Raw genomic sequence first — 11,947 nt, 5'->3', positions numbered from 1 at the left:
AGCGTCCCTGGCCGGCGCTTCCCTGACCCGCACCCGGCTTCTGAGTTGGGTGACGCCTATGTTTGCATGACACATAAGTGACTACCCTCCCTGGAAGCACAGAAGCCGCCAGAAGAAGCTGCCGACCTTTGGTCCAGGTGCCAGCGCCTGAGGCTTGCTGCAGCCCAGGAGATGGACAAGCTACCCGCCCAAGGTCCCAGGCTGCAGCCACCCGGAGAAGCTGCCAGCCCTGTGGTCCAGGGCGCCAGTGCCTGTGGCCAGGGAAACAGGTTCCCTCTTCTCTGACTGCAGTCGTTACTTCAATATTCCCCTTCTGAATTTCTCTCCTGTGCTGCAGCCCAACTCCACTTTTCATCGGAAGGATACGGAACAGAGAGAGCAGTGTTAAAAGCTTACATTTTTAAGCCAGTAAGGTTGGTACTTAAACATATAAATGGAAAACTAGAGTCCTCCATAAGGTAACAAAGGCTACAAAGGACAGGGACAGCGCATGACCTATTATATCCAGGCAATCCATATGGGGACTGAAAACTTTGCAATGATGACAATTACTGAAGATATGAATCAACTAAAATAGTTGACAGGGACAATTCTTCCATCTTTGAAAATATCTACATCAAATCTGTTTAAATAGATTTTCATCTGCATAATACAAGACCACCACCACTGCCACCAATGTGGTCAGTCAGTGTTGTGCGGATAAATGTTTAATAACTGAGGGACTCCCCTCCCCCCCCCCCCCCCGTGCACAAATTTTGTGTACTGGGCTACTAGTATAAAATAAGTATAAAAAATATAAATCTTTTTCTTACTATGATTGCAAATATCAAAAAATTTCTATATGTGACATGGCACCAGAGTTAAGTTAGGGTTTTTCAAAATGCTGACACACCGAGCTCAAAAGGTTCGTCATCACTGCTCTAGGTCCATCCATCTGTTGCAAATGGCAATATTTCATTCTCTTTATTGCTGCACAATATTCCAGTGTGTGTGTGTGTGTGTGTGTGTGTGAGAGAGAGAGAGAGAGAGAGAGAGAGAGAGAGAGAAAGAGAGAGAGAGAGAGAGATTTTCTTCATCCATACATCTATTGATAGACACCTAGGCTGCTTCCATACCTTAGCTATTGCAAATAATGCTGCAATGAACATAGAAATATCAAGGGGAGGAATTGCTGGATTGTATGGTATATATATTTTTAGATTTTTGAAGAATTTTCATACTGTTTTTCTATAAAGGCTATACAAGGGATTGGCAGTTATGTGAAAATGGAGTGCCCTTTTGCTCACCTGTTAGGAACTTTGCTGAATCTCTCTAGTAGATAGTAACTGCTGGCTCCATTGATGCAGTACTTCCTTCCATTTTTGAGTCACTGTTCTAAATGTTATACGAAGTGATAATGATAGCAGCTATCCAGGGTGCTACTAAACATGGATTCATGCAGAGAGTACCCTCTGCAAGAAGTTTAATGTCCCCTTAGTTCCAAGGACACAATCTCATTAAATTCTGGAAAGGATGGGGGGGAGGGGGTCAGTCAGCCTCCAGGTTTTAGGAATATAGTGGGATCTTTTCCTTCCAGGCAACTTCTTCCTCTGGGCTTAGCACTTTCATTCTTTTTAGTTACCATTGTACACTCACCTTTTCCTTCTTTCATTAGTTAGAGGATGCACCTAACGGTGTAAATACTATCCACAAAAATTCCAATCCAGCCATCACCTCCCCCTTCCTTTTCTAGGCATCTAGTATATTTTGGTTCTGTCCCTCATTTAAAGTGTAAATAGCTGAATAGGGACATTAGCTAATTGTTTAAAAGCCTAGAGAGAAGCACCTCAGAAAATGTTATACCAGAAGGCTACCATTCAGACCATCACGAACAGGCTTAAACATCCCATTAATTATGGATGCTTAAAATCTGAACTAAAGTTGATTTTAAAAAAAATAACTGCCCTGACTGGTTTGGCTCAGTGGATAGAGTGTCTGCCTACGGGCTGGGGGGTCCCGGGTTTGGTTCCGATCACAGGCATGTGCCTTGGTTGTGGGCACATCCCCGGTGGGGGGTGTGCAGGAAGCAGCTGATTAGATGTTTCTAACTCTCCCTCTCCCTTCCTTTCTGTAAAAAATCAATAAAATATATTAAAAAAAAGTAACTAGTGCCCTGGCTGGGTGGCTCAGTTGGTTAAAGCACTGTCTCATATACCAAAAGGTTGCATGTTCTATTCCTAGTCAGGGCACATATTTAGACTTTGGGCTTGATCCCCGCATGGATGTTTCTTTCTCTTTCTTTCATTCCCTTACTCTCTATAAAAAAAATCAATTAAAAAAACCATATACTCAGGTGAGGAATAAAACACCTGAAACTGATACAAAATAATGTAGAATGTAAACTGTAACTGAAAAAAATCAAATAAAATTTTTAAAAATTAAAAAACAACTAGGTGAAAGATGAATGCTCCAAATATTTATGGAACAGTTATGTGGCCCATCAGTGTTAGGCATGCTCACATGTCTCATTTAATCCTCACAGCAGCCCTGAGAAGAAGGGATTATCTCCATTTTACAAAACTAAAAATAGGCTTAAAGAAGTTTCTTGATGAAAAAAAAAAATCTGGTGAAAAGATATTTACATCAAATATCAAATATCTTGATGAAAAAAATATATATGTATTTCAAAAAAGTGAACATTGGCCATCTCTACATAATTTGGTAACAATGTTTTGTTTAATGTTCAAATTTAATATGAAACAACATGCCACTTTCATAAAAAGGTACAATTTTATGAATCAATATATAGAAGCCTTGGTCAACATCTTAAACTAGGATTGGATGAAGATATAAATCTATGTCTTCCAACTTCCCTTGACATCACATTACTTTTCAGAAGATAATCACTGAGGCCATTGGGAAGGAAGAGAAACCGCCAATGTCAAAAACCAGTTTCCATCTGACCAAGCTCTCACTGAGGCCATCATTCTAAGCCACAGGCCTTACTTTGCTCTGACACTTCTGGATGTTTCCTCCTGATATGTGCATTGAGGTTAGGTCACAGGGCTCTCCTTGCATTTCACAGTAAAGTAGTTTACAAAATCTCAAGATTTTCATCAGAGCACCCAGGTGTATGGGGTTGTGTTGAACAGCTATAATAATGGGCCTCCCTTTAGGCCCTGGAGCAATGTGGCACCAATTTGAAAGCCTCCAGTCCACAAAGTTAAAAGTAAATAAAGACCATTAACCACTGCTTTGTGCTTTCGAAGATAACTGAATGAAGGCCCAGACTGCCTCCTTCACCATTACACTATATACCTCAGTGTTGAAAGGATCAGCAGGAGGAGATATATCAAGTGCTTACAAGGTCCCAAGTTCTGTGTTGATATCAGGCCTTCACATGTGACTTGAAATTCCTTGACAGAAAACATTGCAGTAGTGTTCATGGGAGAAGCAACTAGAATGGGTGTACTTCTCCCAGGGCAAACAGTGAATCCTCTCTTACTGTTCCAGAATAAAGTTCCCTGAGCCATGGGCTTGGTTGTTCATCCACAAAGAATAATAGCCCTAGGAAGTCTAACGTAGTAATACTCTCTGAGCTCCCTTCAGAGAACCTGAATATTCTTACTTTCCACCTCTCCTGAGAATGATATATTAGCTGAGGACCTGATACCTACCTGAAGAATTTAAATCACATAGGGTTGGGAAGGTGATAGATAGATAGATAGATAACTATAGACATATGATTGCTATATTTTCATTCTTTTATTTAAAAAGTACCCATTATGTTATCAGTCTTGTGCTAGGCACTAAAGACACAATGCTGAATAAGAGAGACAACTTAGATTCCTTTATGTGAAGCATGACATGTACCCCTCCCAAATTTTCTGTTAATGATAGAATCCTAGGTGCCTCATGACTTTGTAATCTTTTATTGCCTCTAGAGTCAAGCTCCATATGGTGACTTTCTTCAGACTGGAGATTCTGGACATGATTCCCTTCTCCCATGGAGCTTTTGGTGTCTAAGAAGGCTTGACCGCCTGCTGAAGTTTCTCCTACATATGCTACAGGAATAAGGCTGCTCACCTGTGTGGGTTCTTTGGTGTTTAATAAGGTGTGAGTTCTGAATGAATCTCTTTCCACATTCATGACATTTAAAGGGCTTCTCTCCTGTGTGAATTCTTAGGTGTGTGTGTAGATTTGTGTTATGGCTAAAGCTTTTCCCACACCATGAGCATCTATATGGTTTTATTCCTTGGTGTGCCATTAAGTGCTTATTTAAATCTGAACTCCATCTAAACCTCTTATCACACTGTTGACATTTATAGGGTTTCTCTTCAGTGTGAATTCTCTGATGCTTAATTAGGTCAGAGCTGACTCTGAAGCCTTTCCCACATTCCTGACATTTAAAAGGTTTCTCTCCTGCATGGCCTTTCCCGTGAAGATCCATATGTTTTGGAAGCTCTTGTTTACAAGTTGAAAGTTTCTTTCTCTTCTTCACCAGAAAAGCTCGAGGACGTTTCCGTACCTTATGTGTACCACCATGATTTTCTTTGTCTGTTGTTTTCTGGGCAACTTTCATTCTGGCCTTTCTTAATACTTTGCATCCTGATGTTTGTATTTCTAATGTAGAATTAGATATAAGTGGGTCATTTCCAGTGTCATCTTTGAGCTTTAACCCTGTTGGAATAAACAGAAGAATCAGCCATCTGTGTCCCAGAACAACAAAACTAGGGATGGAGCTTAAATAAAATCAATGATTTAAAAAAAATACAGGAACAAGTGGTTTTTAGTCCAATCCAGACAATACTGCATAGACCTATTTCTCCCTGATCCTCCCTGCTAGGCCCAACAACAAACCAATTAAAGAATCTAAGACACAACCAACAGAGAATTTTAATAACATTTAAAAAAGATTTTACAAAATTGATTTTGAGAGACAAGAAGGGAGAAGGAGAGAGAAACATCGATGTGAGAGCTGAACATCAACTGGCTGCCGCCTACATGCCCCCTACTTGGATTGAGCGTGTAACCAGGGCATGTGCCCTGACCAGGAATCAAACTGGCAACATTTAGTGCATGGGATGACACCCAAACAACTGAGCCATGCCAGCCAGGGACCAACAGAGAATTTTAAAAAGTGGTAAAAAGAAGGGAAAATACTTTGGGACCCCAGGACTAGGAGAATAACATAGCAAGGTTTCTTACATGCCCACACCCAACAGAAGAAGGAAATCCAGATCTAATGTTTTTTTAACTCTCAACCTACAAACAGAAGGTTTCCTGAACAGGCTTCTTCCTTCCCCAGTCTTAATGGAAAACCTTCTGACAACATAAGAATCCATTACAAAACATCAAATGGGCAGGCAGAACTAGCAAGATGCCTAGGCACAAGTGGCCTGGCCCAGGAAGCCTATTCATCCCTGTGGATCTGAGACTCCCAATTCCCAATGAGAGATACTCTGGCCTAGGTAAATACCTTCCTTACCCTCAGGGAGCACCAGGAGGGACACATGGGAGCCCTATCAGTGCCACATAAACCAAGGAAATGACAAACAGTCTCTGAAAATTAAAATTGTCACTGGAGCATATCCCATAAAAGTAGGAAAGAACCTATGTGATAAACTAAAACATGGTGACTGCCATTAAATTATTTAAATAGGACCCAGACTCACCTAACAAATAGATAAAATGAGGACACAATAAAAATCACCCATCAGACTGAGAACAAAAAAATTCATAACTTAAGAAAAGGCAATCTGATAAAAATGAAATCAGACAAGAATTCAAAAAACAAAATCTAAGACCACAAATCTAAAAAATAAATGAAATTAAACAATACTTCTAAATAGTCCATAGTTTAAAGAGAAAGTCTCAAAAGAAATGTAAAAATACATATTTGAGCCCTGGCCAGTATGGTTCAGTGGTTGGAGCATTGGTCCGCACACTGAAGGATCTCAGGTTTGATTCCTGGTCAAGAGTATATACCTGGGTTGCAGGTTCTATCCCTGGCCTCGTGCAGAAGGCAGCCAATCTATGTGTCTCTCTCACATCAATGTTCTCTTTCTTTTTCTCTCTCTCTTTCTCCCTCTCCCTCTCTCTCTGCTCCGCCACCTCCCCCCCCCCCCCCATTCCACTCTCTCTAGAAAATCAATGGAAAAAATATACTTGGGTGAGGAATAAAAAAAATAAATAGTTGAATGAAAATGAAATTACAACTTATCAAAATATGTGGAATGAAGCTAAAGAAGTGCTTGGAGGAAAATGTACAGCCGAAATGCTTACAATAGAAAAGGGAAAAGGTCTCAAATCAATAATCTAATTTTCTTCCCCAAGAAACTAGAAAAAAAGCAAAATAAACCCAAATCAAGTTGAAGAAAGCAAATAATAAATATCAGAGCAGAAATCACAATCAAACAAAGTTCTTTCATCATTAAAATGCCCATACTACTCAAAGCAATCTATAGATTTAATGCAATCCCCATTAAGATACCAATGGAAAATTTCACAGACCAAGAATAAACACTCCAAACATTCATCTGGAATAAAAAAAGACCCCGAATAGCTGCAGCAATCTTAAAAAAGAATAACAAAATTGGAGGGATCACAATACCAGAAAGCAAGCTATATTACAAAGCCACTGTCTTCAAAATTGCCTGATACTGGCACAAGAACAGACATATAAACCAATGGAACAGAACAGAACCCAGAAATTGACCCAGGCCAATATGCTCAATTAATATTTGACAAAGGAGGCAAGAATATACAATGGAGTCAAGATAGTCTCAAATAAATGGTGTTGGGAAAATTGGACAGATAAATGCAAAAAAAAAATGAAACTAGACCACCAACTTACACCATACACAAAAATAAACTCAATATGGATAAAGGACTTAAACATAAGATGGGAAACCATAAAAATCTTAGAAGAAGCAATATCTATACTGATACAACGCCTAAGGTAGTGGTTGGCAAACTGCGGCTCGTGAGCCACATGCGGCTCTTTGGCCCATTGAGTGTGGCTCTTCCACAAAATACCACATGCAGGCGCGCACATACAGCGCGACTGAAACTTCATGGCCCATGCACAGAAGTCAGTTTTCGGCCTGGGCGAGTCTATTTTGAAGAAGTGGCGTTAGAAGAAGTGGAGGGTGTCAGTTGGTCAGGCGACAGGAGACCTGGCGCAGGCGGGCCACAGGATACACAGCACGGGGGGGAGGTGAACGCGATTCATGCATGAGTTGAGTGAGCCAATCAGTCAGCAGCCTCATTGTGCAGTGGTTAGTGCTGGTCACGTCCGCAGATCGCGTGCGGGTGACAAAAGTATCTACTCGAAGCATAAATTTACCTGTATTTTTCCAACCAGCTGCAAATCCTACAGGTATTTGTGTCATCAATTTAAGAATTGTAATTCTTTTGTGTTGGTGGCTTTATTATTATTTTAGCAAAGGCCAGCTTAGGAGTACCTTAATTAAGTTAATAACAATGTACCTACCTATATAGTTTAAGTTTTAAAAATTTGGTTCTCAAAAGAAATTTCAATCGTTGTACTGTTGATATTTGGCTCTGCTGACTAATGAGTTTGCCGACCACTCGCCTAAGGCAATGTAAACTAAACTAAGGAGAAAATAGACAAATGGGACTACATCAAAATAAAAAGCTTCTGCACAGCAAAAGAAACCATCAACAAAACAACAAGAAAGCCCACTGCATGGGAGAACCTATTTGCCAATGTTATCTCCAATAAGGGTTTAATCTCTAAAAGTTACAGGGAACTCATACAACTTAACAAAAGTAAGATAAACAATCCAATCAAAAAATGAGCACAGGAACTCAATACACACTTTAAAAAATATATATATATATATTTTATTGATTTTTTACAGAGAAGAAGGGAGAGGGATAGAGAGTTAGAAACATCGATGAGAGAGAAACATCAATCAGCTGCCTCCTGCACACCCCCCACGGGGGATGTGCCCGCAACCAAGGTACATGCCCTTGACCAGAATCGAACCTGGGACCCTTCAATCCGCAGGCCGACGCTCTATCCACTGAGCCAAACTGGCAATACACACTTTCTGAAAGAGGACCTACAGAAGGGCAAGAGACATATGAAAACACTACTGGCCTGGTGCAAGAATTTGTGCACATTGAAAGGAAATTAATTAGAAGAAATATTTTAATATTGCTATTTGCTCATTCTCTATAATAGAAGTGTCAACCAAATTCACAACCATCAATGACAGATCAAAATAAAATACATATAATAAATTTAAAAAAAAATAAGGCCAGTATTACCCTGATAGAAAAATCATACAAGAACAGTACACTAAAAAAAGACTATAGACTAACTAAATCGCCCATGAACTTAAATGCAATATTTGGTGAGGACCAAAATATTGGTAGACTGGGAGAACCAAGATGGCGGCATAGGTTAACGCCGGAGTTTGCTGCCTTGAACAACTACTTCAAAAGTGAAACTAAAAAACGGAACGGACATCACCCAGAACCACAGGAACGCTGGCTGAGTGGAAGTCCTACAACTAGGAGGAAAGAGAAACGCATACGGACACTCAGAGGAGGCGCAGTGATGAAGCCAAATTCTGAGGTGTGGAGTGCGCGTGCGGAGCGGGCTGGCGGCAGAGGGCGGGCGCGGTTGGCATTTTCAATCGGGACGGAGTCGCAGACTCTGAGCTCCAGATACAGGCGAGTCTTTAGGGACCCAGACTCAAACGGGAGAAGCGGGACTGTCTGGCTTCGGTCAGAGCGAGTGCAGCTTTCTCTCCGAGGTTTGCAGCGGGTGCTGGGACTCAGGGAGGCAGAGCCCCTGGGGACAGGACTGAGAGCCGCCATAACTGCTCTCTCCGGCCCACCCTGTTGATCCTGTGCGACCCGCCCCGCCCAAGCCCTGCACAGAGGCATTTGCCAGATAGCCTCAGGCAAAGGCTAGATTAGCACCTCCCTAGAGGACAGAAGTTCTCTCACTGCAGACACAGCTGATTCTCATAGCTACTTGGCCTGGAGGTCAAACCCTCCCTGGTATTAGCTACAACAATCAAGGCTTAACTATAAGACCATGAACAAAGACCACTAGGGGGTGCATCAAGGAAGCATAACAAAATGCGGAGACAAAGAAACAGGACAAAATTGTCAATGGAAGATATAGAGTTCAGAACCACACTTTTAAGGTCTCTCAAGAACTGTTTAGAAGCCGCTGATAAACTTAATGAGATCTACAAGAAAACTAATGAGACCCTCGATGTTATATTGGGGAACCAACTAGAAATTAAGCATACACGGACTGAAATAACGAATATTATACAGACTCCCGACAGCAGACCAGAGGAGCGCAAGAATCAAGTCAATGATTTGAAATGCGAGGAAACAAAAAACACCCAACCGGAAAAGCAAAATGAAAAAAGAATCCAAAAATGCGAGGATAGTGTAAGGAGCCTCTGGGACAGCTTCAAGCGTTCCAACAACAGAATTATAGGGGTGCCAGAAGATGAGAGAGAGCAAGATATTGAAAACCTATTTGAAGAAATAATGACAGAAAACTCACCCCACCTGGTGAAAGAAATGGACTTACAGGTCCAAGAAGCTCGGAGAACCCCAAACAAAAGGAATCCAAAGAGGACCACACCAAGACACATCATAATTAAAATGCCAAGAGCAAAAGATAAAGAGAGAATCTTAAAAACAGCAAGAGAAAGAAACTCAGTTACCTACAAGGGAATACCCATACGACTGTCAGCTGATTTCTCAACAGAAACTATGCAGGCCAGAAGGGAGTGGCAAGAAATATTCAAAGTGATGAATACCAAGAACCTACAACCAAGATTACTTTATCCAGCAAAGCTATCATTCAGAATTGAAGGTCAGATAAAGAGCTTCACAGATAAGGAAAAGCTAAAGGAGTTCATCACCACCAAACCAGGATTATATGAAATGCTGAAAGGTATCCTTTAAGAAGAGGAAGAGGAAGAAAAAGGTAAAGATACAAATTATGAACAACAAATATGCATCTGTCAACAAGTGAATCTAAGAATCAAGTGAATAAATAATCTGATGAACAGAATGAACTGGTGATTATAATAGAATCAGGGACATAGAAAGGGAATGGACTGACTATTCTTCGGGGGGAAAGGGGTGTGGGAGATGCGGGAAGAGACTGGACAAAAATCGTGCACCTATGGATGAGTACAGTGGGTGGGGAGTGAGGGCGGAGGGTGGGGCGGGAACTGGGAGGAGGGGAGTTATGGGGGGGAAAAAAGAGGAACAAATGTAATAATCTGAACAATAAAGATTTAATTAAAAAAAAAATATTGGTAGACTGAATATAACAATATTTAAGCATTATATACCATAATCAAGCCAGATTTACTGCAGCTATGCTAAGCTGGTTCAATATATGAAATTGATCAATACAACTCACCAAATCAATGAGCTTTGAAAGATCATAACCCTATCAACTTACACAGAAAAGTATTTGATAAATTCCACATCCATTCTATATAATAAAGAGGTAATATGCAAATTGACCTTCACACCCCCACACAAGATGGCCACCCCATGTGGGCACAAGATGGCCACCACAAAATGGCCGGCAGGGGAGGACAGTTGGAGGCAACCAGGCCTGCGGGGGGGGGGGGCAGTTGGGGGGGACCAGGCCAGTAGGGGAGGGCAGTTGGGGGGAACCAGGTCTGCAGGGGAGGGCAGTTGGGGGGACCAGCCCTGCAGGGGAGGGCAGTTGGGGGGGACCAGGCCTGCAGGGGAGGGCAGTTGGGGGGGACCAGGCCTGCAGGGGAGGGCAGTTGGGGGGGAGCAGGCCTGCAGGGGAGGGCAATTAGGGGCAACCAGGCTGGCACGGGAGGGCAGTTGGGGGCGACTGGGCTGGCAGGGGAGGGTAGTTGGGGGGGACCAGGCCGGCAAAGGAGGGCATTTTGGGGCATCCAGGACAGCAGGGGAGGGAAGTTGGGGGCAACCAGACCAGCAAGGGAGGGCATTTGGGGGGGACCAGGCCTGTAGGGGAGGGCAGTTGGGGGCGATCAGGTCAGCAGAGGAGCAGTTAGGCATCGATCAGGCTGGCAGGCAGAAGCAGTTAGGGGCAGTCAGGCAGGTGAGCGGTTGGGAGCCAGCAGTACCGGACTGTGAGAGGGATGTCCAACTGCAGGCAGTTGGACATCCCCTGAGAGGTCCCAGAGTGGAGGGGGTGCAGGCTGGGCTGAGGGATACCACCCCAGTGCATGAATTTCATGCACCGGACCTCTAGTTTATTATAAAACAGTAAGAAACATAGAAGTTATACTGGTATAGACTTGATAAAGACTATCACCGAATATCCCTATACTAACACATTGTTTCCGGGTAGTTTTTATCGCGTGCTAACAGGTGGCGCGGGCCATTTTTGCTAATTCTTTGCGCAAATGGCAACGTTCAGTAAAATTACGATAACTTTAGTTTACGTATGTATACGTTACCCGCATTCTACCGCTAGTCTATAAAAAAAGTATTAATACGTGTCCCGCGCTCTACTACCAGTCAACCTAAAACGTATAAGTAAAATGTAAAAATACGTTTCCCGCATACAATGTGCTAACTTCAAAGATAATGGTGAGCCGAAACCGGTTTGGCTCAGTGGATAGAGCGTCGGCCTGCGGACTGAAAGGTCCCAGGTTCGATTCCGGTCAAGGGCATGTACCTGGGTTGCGGGCATATCCCCAGTAGGAGATGTGCAGGAGGCAGCTGATCGATGTTTCTCTCTCATCGATGTTTCTAACTCTCTATCTCTCTCCCTTTCTCTCTGTAAAAAATCAATAAAATATATATAAAAAAAAAAAAAAAAAAAAAAAAAGATAATGGTGAAAGACAATGTTTTCATGGAGATTGGAAACAAGGCAAGGATGTGTACTCTTATCACTCTTATTCAGCATAGTATTGGAAGTTGGGACTACTACAATAAGAATAA

At 42.2% G+C, this 11,947-nt stretch overlaps 1 protein-coding gene across 2 annotated transcripts in view; it reads right to left on the bottom strand.

The window, feature by feature from the left end:
- Positions 1-2,291: 2,291 nt before the first annotated feature.
- The window catches only part of ZNF75D (zinc finger protein 75D), a 31,860-nt gene continuing 22,204 nt past the window's right edge, over positions 2,292-11,947 (bottom strand). For both annotated transcript variants that reach the window (XM_081115022.1, XM_081115023.1), the window contains one exon: positions 2,292-4,659. In XM_081115022.1, coding sequence (XP_080971148.1) covers positions 3,950-4,659 — 710 coding nt within the window. In that variant the 3' untranslated portion in view covers positions 2,292-3,949. The remainder of the gene's footprint in view (positions 4,660-11,947) is intronic.

The sequence above is a fragment of the Myotis nattereri genome (genome assembly GCF_964212035.1).
Source record: "Myotis nattereri genome assembly, chromosome: X".
Lineage (NCBI taxonomy): Eukaryota > Metazoa > Chordata > Mammalia > Chiroptera > Vespertilionidae > Myotis > Myotis nattereri.
The sequence above is the reverse complement of the archived record's forward strand: the minus strand, read 5'-3'. Positions and strand labels throughout refer to the sequence as shown.